Here is a 22550-nt window from a genome sequence, read left to right on the forward strand (position 1 = left end):
CGCACTATTTTTTGCTCTAAATCGCATCTTTTTTCCAGCCAAAGAGAAAGGAACAGTAAAACAGAACAACTAATCAGATTTCAAGTCATGCTTAAAGTAAACAAACAAATTGCAGGAAACTTTTATGAGAAAGAAAGCCATTGCCTACTGTTTGGAGAATTTTGTAACTTTTGCTCTCAAAATATTGCTTTAGAATAATGGATTAACTTATTTACTTTCAGTTTCTGAATGAAAATTATGAGCTTCCTTGAGCTTAAGACCTACATTAACAAAAGACCTACATTTTAGGAAGTTTCCAACCTTCAGCGTACATTTTGACAATTATTTCGGCGGTTTTCTTGAACAGCCGCTCGAGATCCGTGTGATCCCGAGTCCAGCAAACACGAGCAAAATATTAACAAACGAAAACCACACAACAACAAATCCAGAGCCAACACAAGAAATGGACGTTTCCAGGTTTCCTTTAGTTTCAAGCAATACAATACAAGAGCTCAAGTCTGTCACTGTTAATAAAAATACGTCAAAACGACGATTGAATGTCTTTAGGAGCTGTTGTCCGTTCCACCATCTTGAAAATCTCACCACTAAAACAATGGCACCGGAGGAACAACTTGACAAGGTCCTGATTAAGTTCTACGCTCAGGACAAAAAAGGCGGAGATGATTACAAGCCGGAATCCCTTAAAATCTTGCAGAGTTCCATTGAACGGCATTTGAAGGATTCTGGATAAAACATATCCACTGACCTGAGCATCGTGCGATCGAGGGAGTTTCACAACTCGCAAGAAATCCTCAGCGTGTACCCTGCACCTTCATTTTCTTCTCCAAAGACAACGAGAAGTCTCAACCAGAAATAAAGGGGTTACATCATTAAATCAGACGACGAGGATTGAACTTTGAAATATAAACTGCAGTGTTTTTGTGGCTTGAAAACTGCTCTGCTTGAGTTTCCTTGAGTGAAACGTGTTTTTCCTTCGTTACGCTCGACTGAGTTTTTGACAGATGACGTCTAAAGTCTTTCTTTTGCATACAGATGTAAAAGCGTTTCCGGTTCCTCTTTGGTGCCGACACTTAAATTGTGCGATTTCAAAATGGATGTAATAAAGTGGTAATTGAACTTCGTGTCGTGCAATTTTGGTCTGAAATCACGCGTATGATTTCAGACCAAATTGCACTCCACTCAGTTCAGTTACCATTATTTATCAATTAATGATAAACTGTTGAACACTTTCTAATTGCATTATTGTAACATTAAGTTTTAATATTTTAAGGGCGATAGTACAATCAATCAAAGTATAAGTGCCGTAAAGTTCTGTAATCATTGGCATTCAGAGCGCGCGACCCAAATGACCATCAGTGAAGCGAATGTTTCCCTCTGTTACAGAGCAAACTCTCTAACATAGCTGTTGAGATCTACAACATTGACCAGAACGTTGCGCAAATATTTTGCAGCGAGTGATCACATAACAAAGCAAAATGAAGCAACTTTGACCTTGTTTTGGTTATTGCTAAGTGCTGCTGTACAGTTAATGCTACGCTAAGCAAGAATCACAGTAAAGGCTATAATATTTGAACAACTACGAAATTGCAACAAAAACAAGTACAATATAAACAATAATCATAACTATAAAAAATACTCGAATCCGACAGGTTATCAGCAGGTCCTATCTGAGCCAATAGTGAACATTTGAACGCGTCATACACGAGTGTTTGCACAGAGTACGCGTTATTTATTCATTGGCTAGCACTGCTTACATTTTTAGACAGTTGGTTCCTTTCCCGTGGTTTTTGAAAGCAGACTCGTTTTATTGTAAACTTTTGTTATTTCGTTCGAGGAACGAGAACGCAGTACTTATGGGAACGTTTGGGCGATACCGTAGGCAATAGTCGGAAATTCCCCCCCCCCCCCCACCCACTCGAGAATTTTTCAGAAGAAAATGACCAACCTCGTTCCCAGAGTCTATACCCTGGGAACTTCGTGGGGCTTCACGGTCGTCAGATTTGCTTATCACTCGTATGATGACACACCGACTATTACCATTAATTTACATACCGTAAAATTCCGGTTATAAGCCCCCCGCTTATAGACCCATCTACCTGGCAAAAAAATACGTCCGATTATAAGCCCCCCCTGGATATAACCCCCCTCTGCCGGATAACAGTACTGAACAAGGCTAAATGTTGCTATATTATGCGTTTTTAACTCAAAGACGTATTTCGTCAACACTCCCGTGGCTCGTTTTGAAACGTTTTTTTTTATTCCGCTTATAAGCCCTCCCGGATAGAAGCCCCTCCGCTTATAAGCCCACACAGGACCCGTTACAAAGTTGTATAAGCCCAGGGCTTATAACCGGAATTTTACGGTAGTGATTAAATTATCATAACCAACAATAAAGTACCACTTGACGCTACTCGAATAGCTTTGTTTAAGGAGGCCGAAAATTATCAAAATAACGAGGAATTATTACCTGCCAATCGAAACAGAGCCTTCAGGGCAGTTTCAAAGTTTCAAGACAAATGCAAAATCCCTTATAAGACTTATAAGCCGAAAGAGCAGTTATCCAGTAGCACTCGGTGTTTATGTTGTGATCTTCCAAATATTAATTGTTGACAGTTATGTGTGTTCCAAAAATCTCGTTCTGTTTGCAAAGTTTGACTGCACACAATAAAAACCATGTCTTTAACCATGAAGCTTTCTACTTCTACTCCTCGATTGGTTAGGTAAAGATGTTGGCGATTATCATAAGCTCTGTTCATACGTGCCACTAAATGAGGCTTATATACATGGAGTTTAACTCGTTATCATACTCTATCTGGCGGCGGCGTAATTCCTCCTCAGCTCGCTCTATCTCCTTCCTCAATCTGAAAGAAATAAACATGTAATTTAAATGTGTAAAAGCGATGACAATTTTATAAACCTACTTCTTTTATCCTTACCTATTCATAAACAGTGGAACCTCGATATAACGAAGGGCCAAGGGACTGACAAAACATGTTCGCTATAACGAGGTTTCGTTATATCGAGGTTCTTTTTCCATATGTTTTTCTATTTCTGGGGCGAAGAATATCGTGCGTTATATCGAGGACTTCGCTATATAGAGTTTCGTTAAATCAAGGTTCCGCTGTACCATTTTTGACTGAAAAGGTAGCCCTTTTTATATACGTATACCTCTCAAGAAAAAGCACCCCTTCACAGACTTACAATAGAAACACTGCAACAGAGACTGTGCAATAATTACCTGGTGCATGGGGAGTGGTGGGGGAGGGGGGGGCGGGGTTGGGAAACCAGAAGAGGGGGGAAAGGCATAGGGGAAAATCACAACTAGAGAGATGGGGGTTGGGTGTAAAATTTAAAACACAAGGTGGGGGGGGGGGGGGGATTACTTTTTTCACTTAAAAAGTGGGAGAAGAGCAATATCTATTTATTAATTATTCCATGAGCGCGCGCTGGATATGAAATATTAAAAATTAGCAATGGTATATTCTAATTCCTGCGTTTTGATAGGCTCGATTGATAAACAGATAATGGTATATCAGCTCATATAACATTGACCACAAAAATGGTAGCCGATACGCTTCAATGGAAACAGCTTGGGAGCTAAAATATTGCAATTCTTTGGACGTTTTTTATAAAACAATTATTTCACTCGTGATTGTTGGATATGAGATCGTTTTAGCCAACTCGGCGCTCATATCCAACGCGCGCTCAAGATGGTTTCCGCCCAACATTCGAGCAATACAGGCAAAAACAAATTTACTAAAGAGGCTTATTAGCATAGTAACAGGTTAGGTAAGCTAACAAAAACCTGCCAAAACTTTAGCACTCAAGCTGACCCCGCGAGAGAAAAATGGATATTAAATTATCTATATTTCAGTTAAAACGGACGTTTCAGGCCAGTTCAAAATAAAATGGCGCGCGTTTAAGCATTTTTACGAGGTTTGACTTTAATTTTCTCGAGAATGTTTTAAAAACTAATTAGGGACGGAACATTATTTTTTTGGAGGGGGGAGGGGGGGGATGAAAAATATTGAAAAAAATGTTTGCAGGGCCTGGAAAGACAAATAAATTGTTTGCAAACACAATATGTATAACAAAAAATAGTAAGAATTGCGAAACAAAATGTTTGCAGTGGTGCATAAACTAAAAAAAAAGTTTGCAGAGGAAAATTTTTCATCCCCCCCCCCCCCTCCAAGAAAATAATGGTCCGTCCCTTACGGGGTCACTAAGACAAACAAATTTCAATAAGATCTTTTAAATAGTATACAAGATGTTGTCGTGCTATGAGTAGATTTTTAGTACTTAATTTTTGCACTCATTACTCGAACTTCCAGAGGAATCGTCTTCAAATTATAACATAGCGCGCGCAAGCCCTTTTTTGTTTCTATTGAGCGATCATGGTGTATTTCTCTATCTACGCACGGCCGCGCGTATATAAGATGACGTGTGCGTTTGTATCTAGCTAAGTCGAGTAATATAGCTGCGAGTTCCAGTCGTTTACTCCTAGTTGGCTATAACAACTCGTATCCAACAAGGGCGAATGGAATAATCGTTTTATTTTGAAATTCCTTTTGAAGTATGAATCGACTAGACATTTCATTTTGATGTAAACGAAGTGATAGTGCGAGGGGGCGGTAAAAAATTTGTGGCGCGGTGTTAACTTCTTGAATTGAATGAAACACGCGAGGAAAGCCAGCAAGAGGGTTTTCTTCCGGATATTTTCCTCGCAAAATCTTCTCTAAAGTCGTCTTGATATCCTGGGATATTGTGACAACAATTAAGGTTTATGGGAGGATCCGTAGCAATGGCTTTTTCTGGACTTTTTACGCCTTGCACAAGTCGAACGAAGCAAGGGTTTACATTGTACTTGTTTACGGCTCCACGGGTGTCATTATGACTGCTATATTATGCTTAATTAACTGAAAAGAAATTGAGCTCAGAGTGCTGAGACTAACAAGTTAATTGACGTAAAAAAGGACAAAACCAAAAACGCTTTACTGAAGCGTTGAACCTAATTTCATTTTATTTATACCGTACACTGAATGAAATTGTGTTAGTATTCCGGTCCTCCCGTAAGTTATTTGCTGCTTTTCTCCTTCATTTAGTCGTTCTTGTTGTACGTTTACAAGTATTTTCAATTAAACTTTATGCATCAATTATTTTAATTTGTTTTGCATAGTTGAGTTAAGGAGGCTCATAACGGTTTCCAGTACTTTCCAGTTCTTATACTTTGATGGGTCAGTACTACAAATATTTCACAGTTGCTGCAGCAATTGTAATATTTTCCAATCAATGCTGAACAAGTTGTAGTCATTTTCATTACATCACTGGTAACCATAGCAACAGTAGAATATGCTAAAACACCCTTAATTTTCGCTTTAAGTGCTTTTATAACTCAACGAGTGCTCCAATCGGAGAGTGTAGTGTTTGAAATATATGCAGCAACTAAGATTAACCTTCAAACCTATATAACCGTTCATTAGTTCACAGTGAAGCCACAGTTTCCCCTTTAAAAAACAGAAAAACGCGGTAAATGTTTCCGGTTTTTTCAAAAGATGGTATCAGCAGTGAAAGTATCAGAGGTATTGTTTTTTGCACTGCGAAGATTTCACACGGCACTCTTCTTATAATGTCTGACGGTCTGAAAGCTTTCTTCTGAGGAAATATTCCGCTCTCAAACAAAAGTTTCATTCATAGATGGAAATACTTAGGAAATGTTCAATTTGCGTGACGGATTGTTGATGTAGGGAAAAGGTCATGTTGCTTTAAATATAAATTTGGAAACATTCGCTTTCATGTTTGACAAATTAAAGAAACTTTACTTGCCAACTCGCTTTTTGACATGTTTTTGCTTTTTCTTTTAAGGCAAAAGACAAGAAATTCTTGTAATTCATAGCTGGAAACGCGAGGATTTAAATCTTGCATATAATTACATACAATCTTGTGAAAGTAGATTTGGTGACACGTCCGGCTGCAATGCAGGCTATTTGAAAGCCGATCTTTTGAAATGAATGGAATGCTTGTTCCACTTCAGTGCTAGCGTTATCTCCCTAGAAATTTTCAACCACCAAACAATCTACCGCACGAGTGTAGTTTAAACACTAAACTAAAAATATAACATCCCACGAAAACTTCACCAGCAAACATTCGAGTGTTTTCTGGTTCACATTTCCTTTTGAAGATGGCCGAGGAAGTGATACCAAAAAAACAGTTATTCGACGCTTGGCAGGCGCGAGAATTTTTATAACCCATTGCTTGAGAACATTCGTGGATAATAGGTCATAATAACAAGCCCGTTCCCGTCTAATTTGCATATTCATGTCTACGTACTTGTTCCACTTGACTGCGCATTATCTAACACCTAGCGCAGCGTTCGCTTTCCCTTCTCAAGTCAATGCATGAGTGTAGTGTAAACACTACACTAAAAACGAGCTCGGTGACCCCTCATTTTCGTGATGGAATAATGATAACCATATTAAGATATAACTTTTGGCGAAGTTTAAAAAAATTCTGCATTGTGAGTTCAGAGCCACCTTAGATTTTCGAAATTTAAGGTGGCTCTTAACCCACAATACAGAATTGTTTAAAACTTTGCCAAAAGTTGAATCTTAACATGCCGATCATTATTCCATCATAAAAAGGGAGGTCACCGAGCTCGTTTTTGAGATATAAGCACTTGAAGCGAAAGTTAAGGGTGTTTTCAACAGGTTATACCGTTGCCATGATAATTTGTAATGTCAAGAAAACAATTATAACTTGTTCACCAGTGATTCGGCATCTGTTTAATACCAAAACTGTTGAATAAACTGAAAAGGATTCGTACTATTGATTCGTCAAAGTTGAGGTGCTGAAAAATGCAGGAAACTGTTATGAGCAAAAATTGGATGTTTCCAGCTAACTTCAGTTTGTAGTCGCTATTTTATAAAAAAAAATTGGTTCATGCTTAGTGTGCGTATATCGAGTTATGGATGCACCTGGGTAGTTTGGAGAGCATTCAAGAAGCTAGAGTTGCTCTCGAGCAACTCTTCCGCTTCTTTCGTGCTCTCCAAACTTCCCGCGTGTATCCATAACTCGATGTACGCACGCTAAGCATGAACCAATTCCTTAGTAGACAGCCAACGAGGCACGTAGCGCCTCGTTGGCTATAGCTATCTTGTATCCAACAAGCGCGAGTGGAATATATCTTATTAAAAAACCCCAAAGAATTGCCTTAGCTACCTGGCTGTTCGAACATGTATCATATTAATGGTCAGTGGAATTTTATTAATTATCGAAACTCGGGAATAGCGATATACCATAGCTAGTTTTTTATAATCATTAATAGAGCACGAAGGCACACGTTTCTTAATTTTTGCCTTAAAAGTACATCAAATTGTAAGTTTAAAACCGCAATACTTTAGAGTTTCTACCAAAATATTTTTGGCACTAGGTTTTAATAAAACAAGAACCCTTGCATTATCCAGTCTCGATCCCAGGGCTTCTCCCTTCGTAATCACGAAGCGAAAAGACTTGGGAACGAGGTTGTGCACTATGGTATTATTGAAATTATGGAATTATATGTGGTATTATTGAATAACTCGTTCCTTAAATTTTTGAAAATTTAAGGTGGCTCTGAAACCGCTTCGTAGAATTTTTTCAAGGAAGACGGGAGAAATACAATGGGATGGCTGTAGTCTACTCTTCATTTAGCATGAAATATATTTTCTTGTATTATCCAAGATTCGGAACAAAATAAATATTTGCTAGCATAAGAAGGAATTTATCCAGGTATGTGGCGTGAAGCAAGAGATGACATGAAGAAGGAAATCCAGCACACGTACACCGCGCGACTCACGCATACCTCCAACTTGTGTGTTAAGGTCGATTTCCACTGTCGCGTTTTTGTTGATGCACGTAAACGTACGTAAAAATTGTAAACGTACGTAAAAATGAAATTTTACGCAAGCGATTACGTGCGCGAATTTACGTTGTCCAATTTCCAATGCCACGTTTTTTTTCTTGGTAGTTACGTACGTTACACGCACGTATACGCACGTAGCGATCGCGAGTGTTTTCAAAAACGTTGAACTGAGTTCAACTTTTTTCGCGGCTATCTGCGGTTACGCAGCAATTTAACCAATCATACTTTTGGATTTTGTCACCTGATACCACTTACCGCCGTCGATTTACATGAGAAAAATTTCAGATGTAGAAGCACTTCCCATCGAGAAAGTCCGAACATTTCCAGCAATAATCTATAGAACTCACTACAGAACCAAATTACACGAACGCCTGGCGTCAGGTCACGTAGGCTTTGAACCGGCAATCCGGGAAGGTCGCTTCAATTTTTTTTTTAATTGATGGTGTCATTCGGAAGTATTTATTAAATGCCTCTTGGTCATATTCACGCATTTCTTTTACTAGCGTGTGGTACAATGTGTTTTCATGGCAGCCATGTTAGAAGAGTCAAACAACAAGATATTTGCATAAAAATGTTAACGACATTTTTCCCAAAAGAAAAACAATTAATTGTTTCACTCCTCCAATATGGCCGCCAATAACACACTCTATTTACCAACTCGATAATTCAGGATGGCGGGCATTTACGTACGTTCAACGCACGTAAAAAGAAACGCGTTTTATTACTTTTAACGTGACAGTGGAAATTTGCCTACGTATCGTTTTTAAAGGTGGATTTCTACTGACGCGTAAATATTTACGTACGTAAAGCGTGGGTAAAAAAAGATACGTAGGCAAATTTCCACTGTCGCGTAAAAAGTAATATAAAGCGTTTCTTTTTTAACAAAAGAAGAGAATCAGACAGTCGAAATTAAAGAGACAAAAGCAATGTAAGCTCCCGTGTAAGGAATAGAAGGGATGTGATGTTGTATATGATACACATGAACGCATTTGACTAAAATTACTCAGTTCATAAATAACTTCGTTCATACATTATCAGTTGCCATTCTATTCCTGTTTTGGGAAACAAAGTATATTACAATACAGTTAAATTGGCAAAGCACTGCATCAGCAAAGTCAAAGTCACGTTGTCAAATTTTCCTGACTTTTTAGGTATCGTTGAAATTGCCTTGCAAACACCGATTTACTTCAATTTACATAATTTATAAGTTATAACGGCAAATACATACCCAGCCAGCCGAGTATCCAGCTTGTTGCCCTTTTTCTGTAGGTATTTGTAAGTCTGGTCGAGTTGATTGGCCCATATGGTAAGATGGTGGGCCTCCTTATGTAGCGCTTCGATTTTAATCGAAGTCCGATCTCTGAAACTGTCTAACATTTGTGAATAAACACCATGGATCTGGTCGATTTCCTTGTATATAAGTGTTCTGCAATCTTTGTGGAGTTGTTCCAATCCATGGTTCAGTGATTCTCTCTAGCAGCTTATCTTGTAATAACTGATCGGGAAACGTTTTTTAATGTAGTCTCCGCAACCAAATTTGGTCATAATGTCTATACCAATTCCTCCAAAAGTGCCCATGGTAGCTCCTCCAAACGCAAATGGCAATGATCCTGATGCAATCCACCCTACCCATGCCATTAAAAACATAAATCACTTTAACTGAGTTGGGAACCCTTTAAAAGTTAACAAATGGTAAACGTCACAGCGTGCCGCTATTGAGTTACAGATGCACGCGGGAGGTTGCTAAGCACGAAAGAAGCGTAAGAGTCGCCTCGGGTGACTCTAGCTTCTTAAGTGCTTAGCAAACCTCCCAAGTGCATCTGTAACTCAATAGTGCACGCTGTGACGTTTACCATTTGTTTTATAGCACAACTTTTAGGCGATTTATTAAAGTTTCTTTGAGGTAAAAGTGTGCGCACTTATTTTAACAATTGCGTGTAGTGTTGGCACAAACGCTGACGAAAACCTAAAAGAAAAAACAAACAAACAAACAAACTTGTATTATACCTCAAAGTATTTCAGCATTATGGAGAAATGGTTTTTCTTATGTTTACATTTTCAAATTCACAGGAACCATGTAAAAAGGAGCAACCATGTAAAAACTCGTGAAGTAGTGGCACTTTCTTGTGTCATGTCGCATCCTGATCAGCGCGCGCGCTCAGTGTGCACCCATGGGCAATTAGCATAACCACACTGACCTACTATTGGTAATCGCGCCATCTGATTGGCTAAACAGGTGCCTACTATCGATCCGTAGAAGGCTCTCGAGCGCGCGCTTAGTCTTCGCTGAATTTTATCAATCAAAACCTTCAATAAATCAACTCTAGCTATATTTTGTGTTTAATAGATCGGTCAGTGGGTTATGCTAACACAATTAGGCGGCTCGCTCTCGTTTTCTACCGGCTTTTGATAGTTGACTCGGGGCTTCGCCCCTCGCCAACTATCAGCCGATAGAAACCTCGAGCTCGCCGTCTAATTGTTAACTAGTAAAAAAAAAAAAAAAAAAAAAAAAAAAAAAAAAAAAATAGTAGACGCTAAATTAACCAATCAGAACGAGCGTTTTACTTTAGTTGTGCTATAATGTAGCTTTGTAACTTTGATTTACAAAACCAAACCGTGCTTACGCGTGTATCACAAATGCCAACCCAGACAGCGCAGATGTGCTTCTTTAATTGATATAAATGGGGCTCAAAACCTGTGACACCTTCCTTCCTTCCTTCCTTCCACTCTACACTTGCGTTTTAAACTTTGGTGCATTTCCTAGCTGTTCTATGCAAAAAAAACAACCTAAAATGTCAAAATTTGGGTATTTTGGACAACGTAAGCCAAAACGGCTTATTTTTCCGCTTTTTTCTAACTGGGGTTGAACGCTTTTCTTACATATTCAGCTGTAGCTAGTTCATGAACCCACAGATACACTAAATACAGCTGGATAACTGCAAGATTCTAAAGTAGGAGGGCCCCACCCTGTTCTCAATTGAATATTAATTTATTTTTGACTATGCGCTGTCCTCGGGTTGCCGTCTTAGACTCCCTAGCCAACCTATATACAACTGATTTAAACACATCGACTACGACTACATCCACACTAAGCCGGATAAATCAAAACGGCGTTTTCGTCAAGAAAGCCTATAAAATGTTCCCCGTTAATACTATCGTTTTCGAATTATTTACCGACCACAGTGAAACGCCGCCTCAGCTCCAGAACGCCTAAATGCATAGGAGAGCATGCGCAAATCATTCGATCCCGCGCTAAGTTGGACTTTTTGACGTCAGCATTTCCAAAAAGTTCCGTTTTCGCCATCCACAATAACGCACCTAACCACTGTTTTAAACGCCGTTTCAGTATGAACGGAAGGCCAATCCGGAGAAGAAAAGCAGCGTTTTTAAATTTATCTGGCTTAGTGTGCCGGGACGTAGCCTGACGCGGTTTGCATACAACAACCTACAGACAATTCATATCAAATCAGTTTGTCATAGGAGCACGTACCAAAACCCGCAAATCCGGCAGCTGCTGTGCCTAACACGATTGCGATCGCCACGATGGAGTTGTTTGTGTAGTAGTAATTCGGATCAAAATACCACCTATACTGGTAGTTTTCAAGCTTTGTCAACTGTGGATATTTTTCATCCTCCTCCTTTTTTAATACACTCCCTGTCCACTTTCTGAATGAGTTTTTTATGTCTTCTCTTTTGCGCGTCATTGTATCTTTAATGGTCTTGTTCACCTTCTCAAGAAATTGCTCGAGAGCCTCTCTTTCTGATTTCCCACTCATGATGGCTTCTTCAAATTCCCGACGCATCTCTTTTTTTGCATCTCCAGAAAAAATATTTTCTATTTCTTCCGTACTCTTGAGATTCTCACATATCTCATCAAAAGCAACACGGTCTTTCTCAATGGAAGCTAGTTTCTTCTCAAGGCTAGCTTTATTTTCCTCCTTTCTAGTTGTGACGATGCCTTTCAACCTTTCAGAGACTTCGGTTGATTTGACATTGGCAGCTTTTGCTTGCCTTATTAGAGATTCACCTTTTAATTTTGTTGCACTGGACGCTAGTTTTCTCTCAAATGCCTTAAAACCATCCTACAAAGAAAGGATACAAAACATGCTTACGAATTTGACCTTTGTTCCTTCTTATCGGAGCTATTTCAAATGACAGAACTTATAATTGAAAGTGCACGTTTCTCTTTATTCATGTTTCAAAGACTGGATTTATAAAGGCTGGTATGGGAAATTGTTTTTGTGTTGCTGTTTTGCTGTTCTCCGAGCCGATTTGAAGCGATTTTATTTGGGGGTTCCGCTACTGTACTTTCAGTTTAGACCCCAAATTAAATGTCGATATCCCGCCAAAATCATTTTAAATGACCAGCCTGGAAGAGCAGGTAAACAATCAGAGAGCGCAAAAATTTATATTCCATGGTTTGAAAAGTACCATTATGGGCCGCCAAAGTCTAAAAGCGAAGGGGTTGTGTAGACTTTCATGACCCCCATAACCGATTTGCTCTCTGGGAATCTACTTCTCCTATAATGAAGACGTTTCGTTTTTGTAAGATTTTTTTAGCATAATTAACCTTAATGAAGAACCTTTAAAATCTTTGGCAAAAAGGAGCCTCACCATCCGCAGTTAGGGCTTTCCACAAGTTGCTCGAGATTTCTCAAAAAGTTGCCCGTAATTTCTCAAAAAGTTGCTCAAAAGTTGCTCCAAAAATCCCAAAAAGTTGCTTCTGATAATAAAAGTTGCTCGAAATTTGCTCCAAAAAAATCCAAAACGCTGCTTCTAATCAAGAGAATTTCTCTAAATATATGCTTATTTCCTTTTGAGGGTAACATTTCTAAGCAGTTTTATGCAATTTTACAACAAAAGAAGTATCTAAATAAAATATTAAGGGGAAAATTTGTTAAATAACAAGGATTTCTTTAACTGAGAAAAATCGTGAAGATATCGATGACGTCATGTTTGATGACGAGTTCTGTAATGGTTTAATGCAGAATGAGCCGAAAGTTGAAACGTCTTCAGATGTTTCTAGAAAATCTTCGGCGAACTTCGTAAATCTTCGGAAACGTTCGTATTGTCTTCGAACAACACTCGGATAATCTTCGGAAATCTTCGGTCTGGAAATTGCTCAAAATGCAACAAGTTGCTCGAGAGGAAAAAAGTTGTTCGAAAGGGAAAAAGTTGCTCGAAACATGAAAAGTTGCCAAAAAGTTGCCGAGCAACTTGTGGAAAGCCCTATCCGCAGTTGAACAAAGGCAATTTTCTGTCGGTGCGAAAGTTGCGATTACAATGAGGTTTATCTATAGTTGTACAGAGTACAACATGTCGCAGGGACTTGAAATAATCAGGGTCGTGTCGCTGCAACATTTTCCTGGGACATGCCCCCGCCAGTTGTTTTCTGTGTGTACATATTGTGATTTTGTCTCTGCGACATGTCCCTGCGACGTATCCCCTCGTGTGCAGGCACCATAAAGCGTGGAAGAAGTGCCAAAAAATAGATTTATTAAAATCTTACTTTGCAATGGATCCTAACTCGCAGACATATCAGCTATAGGTGACCTGTATGTTACTCTACCTAGTTTTCACCCAAGCCTGCAAATGACTATAGGTATTACTTGCGCGAGCGTTTTTAAATTTAGAGTTTTGTCCACTCCAGAATTTGTTTTCCCCTTAGAGTTAAATAATAATAATAAAAAAATTATATAATCGGGTAATCAAAAGAAAGACTTGTGATTGCTAATATCATCCTTGAATGACAATGTATTTTTATCTCGCTCTTCTTTTATACCGGCGAGAGAAATCTAGACAATCGGAACAATTAGACCTCAGAATCACGTTTTGCTTACATAAGCACAGTAGGTTTAGGAATCTTTACTGGAATTTACAGCACCTTTGTGTGAAAAATTGAAGCTTAAGACTTACGTCATCGTTTCCAACGCATTTCACGTCAACAAAGAATACTTCACATTGATCTTTCAACGCATCCCGGAAATCTTGTAAGCAATCTTCTCGTGCTTGTTCCACATCAACGGCAGCTTCGTTTTCTTCCACAGCTTTTCTTTTACATTCATCCCATTTTGTAAAGACGCCAAAAGTAAACTGGCAATTTACGTCTTTCACCAGCTTTGCGAGCTTATTAAAAGACAAAGAATGGTTGTTAGTTAACGAATTGACGACAGGTTATGCATTATTGTAGCTACCAAACCGAATTTGCAATTTTTTTTAGAGCAGATACAACTTTAGAATTTTGTTGCCATAACTATGCATTCATGATTACAGCAACAATATATCAGATCAAGCGCAATTTTGTTTCAAGTAAACTAAGATAAATATAACAAAACTGTGATTTTAACAGTTCCTTTAAAAAGTTTAAACTGCAGTGTCGGTGATTCCAAATTAATTATTTTATTCAAATATTTATCATTCACCCAAAGTAACATCTACACAGTCACCTAACTTTCAAAGAGAATATGCGCATAAATGTTAAGTGGAATGGTGACTTGGATAAAGTGACAACGAATGAAGAAGCGTTCTCAAGTCGAATACTCGGAAAAAAGATTTTCCGAGTTCCTACAACGGGAGTCGAACCCATGACCTTCCAGAATACTGGTTGGACGCTCTAACCACTGAGCTATGGGAGACTTGTGGTGAGCGAGGTCATATACTAGGGTCTTATGTCCATTCATTCCTCCCACACCCCAACTACTTTCAGAAGAAACAGTGTATATTTACCTACCGTCGCTTTCGAAGGGGACATGGCATCCATAACAGCTACAATTATATCTGCTTCCCTGCACGACTGAGTGACAACGTTCATGCTTTCTTCGTCCTCTCCAAACCCAGGTGTGTCAAACAGGACAACGTTTAACGGCAGAACTTCGCATAGTTCTTTAGGCCAATTCACTTGTACGATGCTGCGAGTGTTAATTTTCAGCTCCTCACGTTCTTTGCTATGTGTTCGACCGCTCATTTTGCTCAAAAGATCTTTTATGGCCGTTTCGTCGTTTGTTTCTGATAACACCACTGTTTTGTCATTTTCATCTGTTACAGTAACACTCCATTCTTTCTGCTCCGTAGTGCAAACTTTAATGGAGCACATCGTTGTTTGCATGAATCCAACAGGCAGACGACGCTCTCGGAGTAAGGCGTTTATAAGTGATGATTTACCACTGCTGGTAGTTCCTAAGAACACAATGTTTATATTCTTAGAGGCCTCTTTTCCCTTTACATTTTCTAAATTTTTCTGTATTTCAGCAAGACATTCAATTAGCTGATTGAGATCTTTATATTCCTCAGGCGTAGCTAACTCGTCGCGAAGAAGCTTGTTGTACTCCGTGCAGATGGCCGCAATCTTTTTAGTTTCTTCTTGGATTTTAGTTGTTACCTTTTTCACCTTGTTGACTTCATCCGTAAACTGCTCCCACTCCATAACGCAAATTTTTTCTCTTCCTCGCATCTAACAGTTATCTACAAGAAAAACTTTAAGTTTATTCATAAATGAAATCAAAGCCGATTTAAAATAAGGTTTTGCAATAGCTGTGTTATAGTTCAGTTTTATCCACAGGGTGATCAAACTTATCCGAAATGATTCAGTTTTTAATGCAATACAACTGTGCAGCTCACAATTTATATAGTGAATACCTCCTTGGAGAGTTTAAAAACATGTCTCCTTTTTTTCTTTAAATCTCTTTCGCCGATAGGTGATATGTATGCTGATGATTATCAATTTGAGGACATAAACAGACATAAGAATTGGAAAAACCGCTCATCCTGAATCTCACTGACATGAAATCAGTTTTCTTTTCGTGCTACTCTGTCACCACAAAGCTGTCTAAATAAACTTCAGTTCTCTGACAAAATTGTCCAAAATCACCATTGCTAGCGCTGCTGCGAGGCCGCAAAATGTGTATTTTTTTAAAAAAAAATGCGTTTTTGTTTCATATTATTTTGGCACGAGTACAGTTCTCTTAACCCTATTCAGACCGGGCTTTTTTGGACCTTCTCAGACCGGGGGGGGGGCTTCGGAAGCCCCCCTATGTAACTTCCAGAATATTTAACCAATCACCATGAAGCTTATAGGATGTATTGTACGTCCGAAACTCTTTCTTTTGGTATACGTCACGTGGGATAGTGACGTCACATCACGTGACAATTACATCATGATGTCAAAACAGCCGCCATCTTGGATCCGCCATCTTGGATTTCAAAATTTTTCCAAAATGCGAAAAAACCACCCAAAATCACTGCAAAGTACTCAAAATGAATAAAAATGTGCTTTAAACCAGTAAAAATGTAAAAATAATTCCATTTAAGTTGATTTTTATTAACAGAAACACGCAAAATTACAAATTTGGGAAAACATGCCTGTCAAAATGCCGTTGCCATGGTGATGTCAAGTTCCTGACACATCATCCAACCCTACCAAATTGTTGCTAGATAAATTTTAGGAAAACTCAGAAAGTTTGGCAGCGTTTGGTTAAATCTTAAAAAAGTTATAAAAGTTCAAAGTCAGCGCGGGCCTCAAAAGCCCCCCCCCGGTCTGAATAGGGTTAAAACAAGAACTTCTGTAGACACATTTTAAAACGAGATAATTCCTTAAACAATTACTTAGTTCCTTTATTTCTTGGAATTGCGTCACAATCACAATCAATCAATCACGTCCAACTCAAATAAACGCACTAATTCCGACAATTCCGTTTGCAAGACAGTGATATAGCACCGAGGTAAAGAGTATATTTGAGAACTACTTGCAAAACGATAAAATATCCGTTTCTTATTACATATCTCAAGACCAATAGTGCTTGAAAATAACAGGGAATGACGAAAACTGAACAACTCTAGATCTAAAAAAAGTACAACTCCAGCTTGGCGAAGTAAATGCTACCAAAACGAATTTGAACATCTTAAGCAAATAACTTTCTTTGTAATACGCTAGCTCAGTTAGCAAATATGACTCGTAATGAACAATTTAAGAAATAATTTTAAAGCTGGCAGTAAATCCTATATTGTCTGCGCAGCTATTTCTCCCTTAACTTCTGAGAACTGTCCAATTTGCGAATAAATTTGGATAGTTTCTATTAGGATTTTCAGGTAAAATGCACAAACTATCCAATTTAAGAAAAATTGTACATTTTTGTCTCAGCCAATCAAATCGAAGAAAAACAACATGTGACGGATATAAGCCAATAAGCACAAAGCATAGCGCCAGCCCTGTAAACTTGTCGCATTGTTAGTCGACAATGGTGGAATTTTATAAGGGAAGATTGCTATGTTTTTCCATTTCTTTTGAGCTTTTCAGTAATAGTAACAAAAAAGAAAAATTTTCTACGTTGTCAGAAGAGGAGCTCGCTACACTAAGCCGCAAAAACCAAGAGCAAAACACCTCCAAGAGTACAAAACGTGGGTGAACGTAAGCGCAGCAAAGCGAAGCAAGAAATCTGGAAGATATCCATCACCATGAGCTAGATGCAGTTCTTTGTCGTTTTTTGGCTGAAATTCGAAAAGGGAAGACGGCGACGAATACGAACGAGATAGTGGAAAGGAGTATGTCAGATTCAAGACGTTGTTAAGTTCTTTAGACACTTTGCTTACGACTTTCATTGTTTGATGCAGGGTTTTCACTCACTCTGTAGCAAGCTTCGCAAACTCAGGTAAATAAAATTGTACTGTTTTGTTTAAGTTTACACTGGTTACCTGTTAGATATAGAATTCATTTTAAAATTTTACTTTTAACTTGAAAAGGCTCTTAGTGGCATGGCTCCAACTTATATTATTCACTGCGCACTATATAAATTCAGGCATGCTTTCATTGCACCCAGAAGGGAAAATGAAAAAGTCTTTTGGTGACAGATCTTTTAGTGTACCTGCGCCTACACTACATATCGTGCTTTAAATAGCTACCATTATAAAATGATCGGTCAAAAAATTGATTAAAATCGTTTTCTTACCAAAACTGAAATGATGCAACTAAACTACAAATTGTATTATTTTTCTCCAATTTGTCCTTTGGTTAAATATGTTCTCAAACGAACGCGAAATTTTAATTACGAATTTGTTATTTTTGTGCTAAACTTGTAGTTTCATAACATATTCTGGCAAGTTTCACGGCTCGGTTAGAACAACGCCGGGGAGATACTATATATATATCTCCGATCGAGAGCGTTCTCTTGAACAGTTACTTTGATTTCTCCAGTGGAATGTATATAGGTATGTCTTAAAGAAGCAGCGGTTGCGAAGCGATTGTACATCCAGTTAATGCCGGAGAAACATTGCACAGTGAATCAAGATGACCCGATGTGTACAGAATCAGAGGGTTGCTGAAAAAGGCCCTTATTTCTTCCCATTTTTTGTTAGAGTGGTACCTGCGTTTGTCTCTATTTCGTAAAATTATTGCTTTATGCTTATAGATTTTCCGATTATAAGGCATATGTTAGGTATGGCACTTGTAGAATGTGATTGTCCACAAACTTATATCATAACATATCATTTCCTCGTCATTGCGTATCATTACATCATTACATGCACGCTGATGTAAAACGTCAATTGCTAAGTAATCTTTGCTCGGTTAAAACATGGTGCGATGCAATCTTATAATTAGAAGGAGATGTTCCCTTTATCGGTTATTTTGATCAGTTTTCTTTAGTGAAAAACATTTTGTAATCAAAAACCTTACGATTGGCATGTTCAAACAAAATTAGACCGGAATACATCCTTCCACGTTTTTCTTTTAACTTTTGATATTCTGGACATGTAACGAAGTTATTTCGACACTTCAGGAAAGGAACCTTAAAATTGGTAAAAAAAATCAAGCTTGAACGTGTGCTAAAGTGTAAGTTGTCATGCATAATGGCGAAAGGTGGTTCTACAAAATCGGGAAATATAGCAGAGTGACGTTTCTATGCTCGCAGGAAATGTAAATATTTCTCCAGACTTTGCGAAGCTAACCTGGCTTAATACAGTTTTGAGAGGGCAAATCAGTCCAACCTTTAACTCTCTTGTACGATCTCCAGAAAAGTTTTGTCGCTCTCTTATCACTGTTTGTTACATCCTAAAACCATCTAATGCGATTATTGGAAAATAAAAATGCTAATAAACGGCTTAAATGAACGGCCGAGTGCTTTTGAGGGGAGTGGCACTAGTAGTTTAAGGTGGCTCCATGGGGTTTCTTGACCGCGCGAAGAATGGGTACGAGCTTGAAATGCCGGCAAATCAAAACAAACATGGCGGCTTCACGCGAGCGTGAAATTTTCGGCGAGAAAACGCGAGACTTGCTTCCTGGCAATGAAAGAACACCCGTGCTTTCCTGTGTTGAGCAGATAAAAGACTTTACAACACCCTAAAAAGGTGTTTACAACGTCCGCGGTGCTTCTGGCCGCTTTTATAAAGTTCGTACGATCGAAAGCAAAAGAGAAAATAAAGAATAGTCTCCGCGATTGTGAGATACTTCGAGCAGAATTTCAGAGATTCTGTTACATAAAGGATTAAGGTATGTCTCTAACTAACCGTTGTGTTAACAGATATTCGCACAAAAACCGACAACAACGGGAAACGCTCGTCTTTACACATCAACTCGTATGGTTCGAAAGTTCGCGCATGCTCAAATAGCGATCTTGGACAATTTCTATTCTGATGACGTAATTGTTATTCGGGCAAAAATAGGAATTTTCCCCTGGTATTTACTAGAGTTTCCTTCGGTGAAATTCCTTAAAATTTGGCATAGATGTGATACCTTTTAAACTGCCCTTTTTGCCGTTTTTTTAAAAAAAAATTGTAAGCCAGTTTTTTTGCTTAGTCAAAAAAACACAAAATAACCAAAAACGCAAAAACGACCTGGACAACCCCTACTTTTTTTGTTTTTAAAAGTTACTTCTCATCAGATTCAATCCGTTGGGAAAATTTAAAAATTTTTCACCGAAGAAAATTAAAGTAAGTTTAGATCAAAACCATAAAAACATCAAAAAGTAGGACTTTTTGAGTAGATGTAGCTCAAAAACAAAGGCCGTTATTTTAAAAAAGAATAATGCACAACATATTCTAGTCCTTGTTTTTAATATTTCGGCAGCTTTTATTTAACTAGTTTAAAAAATAACGCGAAAATGATCTCTTGATGGATATCACTTGTGCGGGCGCCGTAATATCTCAAAACCCTATGGAGCCACCTTAAACGGCGTTTTTCTCAAAATCTACCCGTACGACCCTACCTCAAAATTTCAGAAAAAGTAAATTGGCTTTGATTTATCATTGATGAAAAATAATATAAAAATCTGTAAGACAGATTTTTCGCAAAATAGGAAAATGTGATATTTTGCCGATTTTTAAAATAGCTCAAAATCTGTCTTACAGATTTTTTCAAAATTTTGGCAGTGGACGTGGTTTACCCCTTAAATATAATTGTGAAAGTTTCATAATGGGTTGCACGGTAGGTTGTCGAGAAAATCTGGATCAAAATCTTGCTTTTACGACCTCCGAAGCGACTCAAATTGCACGTGCGAGCGCGCGCTAATATGACGCCATGCATCGCGAGCGATAATGAAAGACAGAATTAGAACTTCTCTGTCGGTCGTTTATCCGCTTTTTTGTCGTATTGTTTTCCGTCCCAGGTTTCGAGACCTATCGGAAAGTATTTTGAAGTTTCTTTTGTATACAAATTTGGTAAAGCGCGGTAAAACAGATGGAACTCTTTTCGTTTCTGTTTAGAGTTGCTAGCGCCATTTTAGGCCGCGCGAGCAATAATAACGTCAAGTAGAAAATCGTAGCGCGCGCCTTTGAGCCACGTAAAAACTGTATTCAGCCACCTTAAAGTGTATGATATAGCAGCAAACTATGCTATCTTATTCATTTTGAGTTGTTCTTGTCAGCCTTGTCAACAAAATCTCGCTACATGGCCATGGCCTTTAACAAGCGGTAAAATAAAACCATTCGGGCTCTATCCTTTGCATGTCAATCGGCAATAGAAAACATCAAGAGCACACAACGAGGAAATTCAGTCAAAGATCTCGCAAAATCGTTGTACTGTTTTCCCTTATCGTTAAGGGCCTTTAAAAAGATATTTGTGTAAAATAACAAAGATATTCTCTTCGGATTTGCTAGCTGAATATTAAAGTGGCAGAAACTTTCAGGGAACAAAACCCATTACCCAAATTTGCGAGTTGTTTGTTGCCTTTCCGAAAGTCAAAGCTGGCGTACCCAAAAGCAGTACCCAAAGCAACTTTTTTCTCTCTTCGAAAACAACATGTCGTATATTTCTTATATACAAAAAAAGTTGGGGGGACATTTTACTAAAAGAAATCCGAGGCGATAATAGGGCCTCTGAACAGATGTTCACCGAAATAATCCGTCCGGTGCCCCGGAATTATCTCCTTGAATTATCTCTTGCGTTCGTAAATGGGTTGAATAATGAAACATTAATTAGCTACAGTAAAGATTCACACGTAGGACCTACCTGATGTGCAAGTATTAGTCTGCATAGAAAGCAAGAACTGGTAGAATTTTTTCTGTAGAAAGGACAACAACAGACGTAAAAAGTTATTTTACATGTCTCATGTAAATATAAATGCACACGTAATGTTAATCGGTTTGCTTGCCGATCACGAAAATCGCTACCGCTAAACGGCACTAGCACAAACTTGCTTCTGCTTTCAACACTTACTTACCTTAAAAGCCAGTATATGAAAACGTTTAAGTTTACAGCTGAAAGCAAACTGTTATTCTAAAGAAATTAAAATGCTCCCAATTCGACTGGTAGTCGTCCAAAGCGTTTCTCGGTGAGGCGTCAACAATATATAAAGGTCAACATTCTTGACCAATCATGGCTCGAGAAAAAGAAAGGACTTAAGATCCAGACGTATCATTTCAGGGTTTCGATGTTCCTTGTTTTCGTGGAATTTAAGCGGAAATAGGTCAAATTCCCAGACAGATATCCCCATTGACCGAAAACCTACCGAAAACCTATATCTTACTTTGGCCTGTCAGATAATGAAAACAGCCATAACATCTGATTCTTGTAAACCATTATACTCAGAATAAACTATTAAGGGTCGACAACCGTGACATTTTGTTGTGATATGAGAGAGGAGGTTTGATGGAATAGCTGTACACACTCAAACAAAAATATCGACAAAGAAACTTAATAAACAGTATCCATCCTCACAAGTTGATAAAAATTTACCTGCTTTTTTAATCGTTACAGTTACACCTACAAAATCTACAATAAGTAAATCAGTTAAATCTGCTTAATGAAGTAAATTTTAAAAAATGGCGCTAGCTAAGGCAGATTAATTTTGGTCAGCTTAAATCAGCAATGATAAAAATACTAACGGGCTAAAATTATCGCTTTCACAGCTCAACCTAGCTCTATGCATGTCACGATGAACGAGTTCGATTTTCAAAACATTGTGCACGAGCGGATGACATAACGTTAAAAAGATGCTACTGACAGGAGGTTGGGGGAACAAAATTCAATTTCCCAAATCATATATTGCCATATCCCATCCTATTTTCTAACCACGTTTTCCCAAATCTCAGTCCCAGTTCCATTTTGTGACCTTTTTGGGATGTGATGTGATTTCCCGTCCCAGTGACCCAAGTCCCATATTCCCAGTGAAAGTTTTCCAAATCTCATTTCGTATTCACCCCTTCAGGCTCCTCAAAAAATACCAAC

At 38.3% G+C, this 22550-nt stretch overlaps 2 protein-coding genes and 1 long non-coding RNA gene across 4 annotated transcripts in view; 1 reads left to right on the forward strand and 2 right to left on the reverse strand.

The window, feature by feature from the left end:
• The window catches only part of LOC144632800 (uncharacterized), a 139543-nt gene that overhangs the window by 21620 nt on the left and 95373 nt on the right, over window positions 1–22550 (forward strand). The gene's annotated exons all lie outside the window — the stretch shown is intronic.
• LOC144631725 (uncharacterized) lies at window positions 1228–9274 on the reverse strand. Its single transcript, XM_078490254.1, has 2 exons — window positions 9126–9274; window positions 1228–2861 (listed from the first exon to the last, which is right to left on the reverse strand). The coding sequence occupies exons 1-2, from the start codon at window positions 9272–9274 to the stop codon at window positions 2765–2767; spliced, it is 246 nt and encodes an 81-aa protein (XP_078346380.1). The 3' UTR covers window positions 1228–2764.
• Window positions 9253–21613, reverse strand: LOC144631717 (uncharacterized). Its single transcript, XM_078490241.1, has 6 exons — window positions 21544–21613; window positions 21333–21384; window positions 14628–15358; window positions 13814–14023; window positions 11388–11979; window positions 9253–9522 (listed from the first exon to the last, which is right to left on the reverse strand). The coding sequence occupies exons 3-6, from the start codon at window positions 15345–15347 to the stop codon at window positions 9371–9373; spliced, it is 1674 nt and encodes a 557-aa protein (XP_078346367.1). The 5' UTR covers window positions 15348–15358; window positions 21333–21384; window positions 21544–21613; the 3' UTR covers window positions 9253–9370.

Source organism: Oculina patagonica, chromosome 1 (genome assembly GCF_052425735.1).
Source record: "Oculina patagonica isolate OP01 chromosome 1, crgOcupat, whole genome shotgun sequence".
In the NCBI taxonomy this organism is placed as follows: Eukaryota; Metazoa; Cnidaria; class Anthozoa; order Scleractinia; family Oculinidae; genus Oculina; species Oculina patagonica.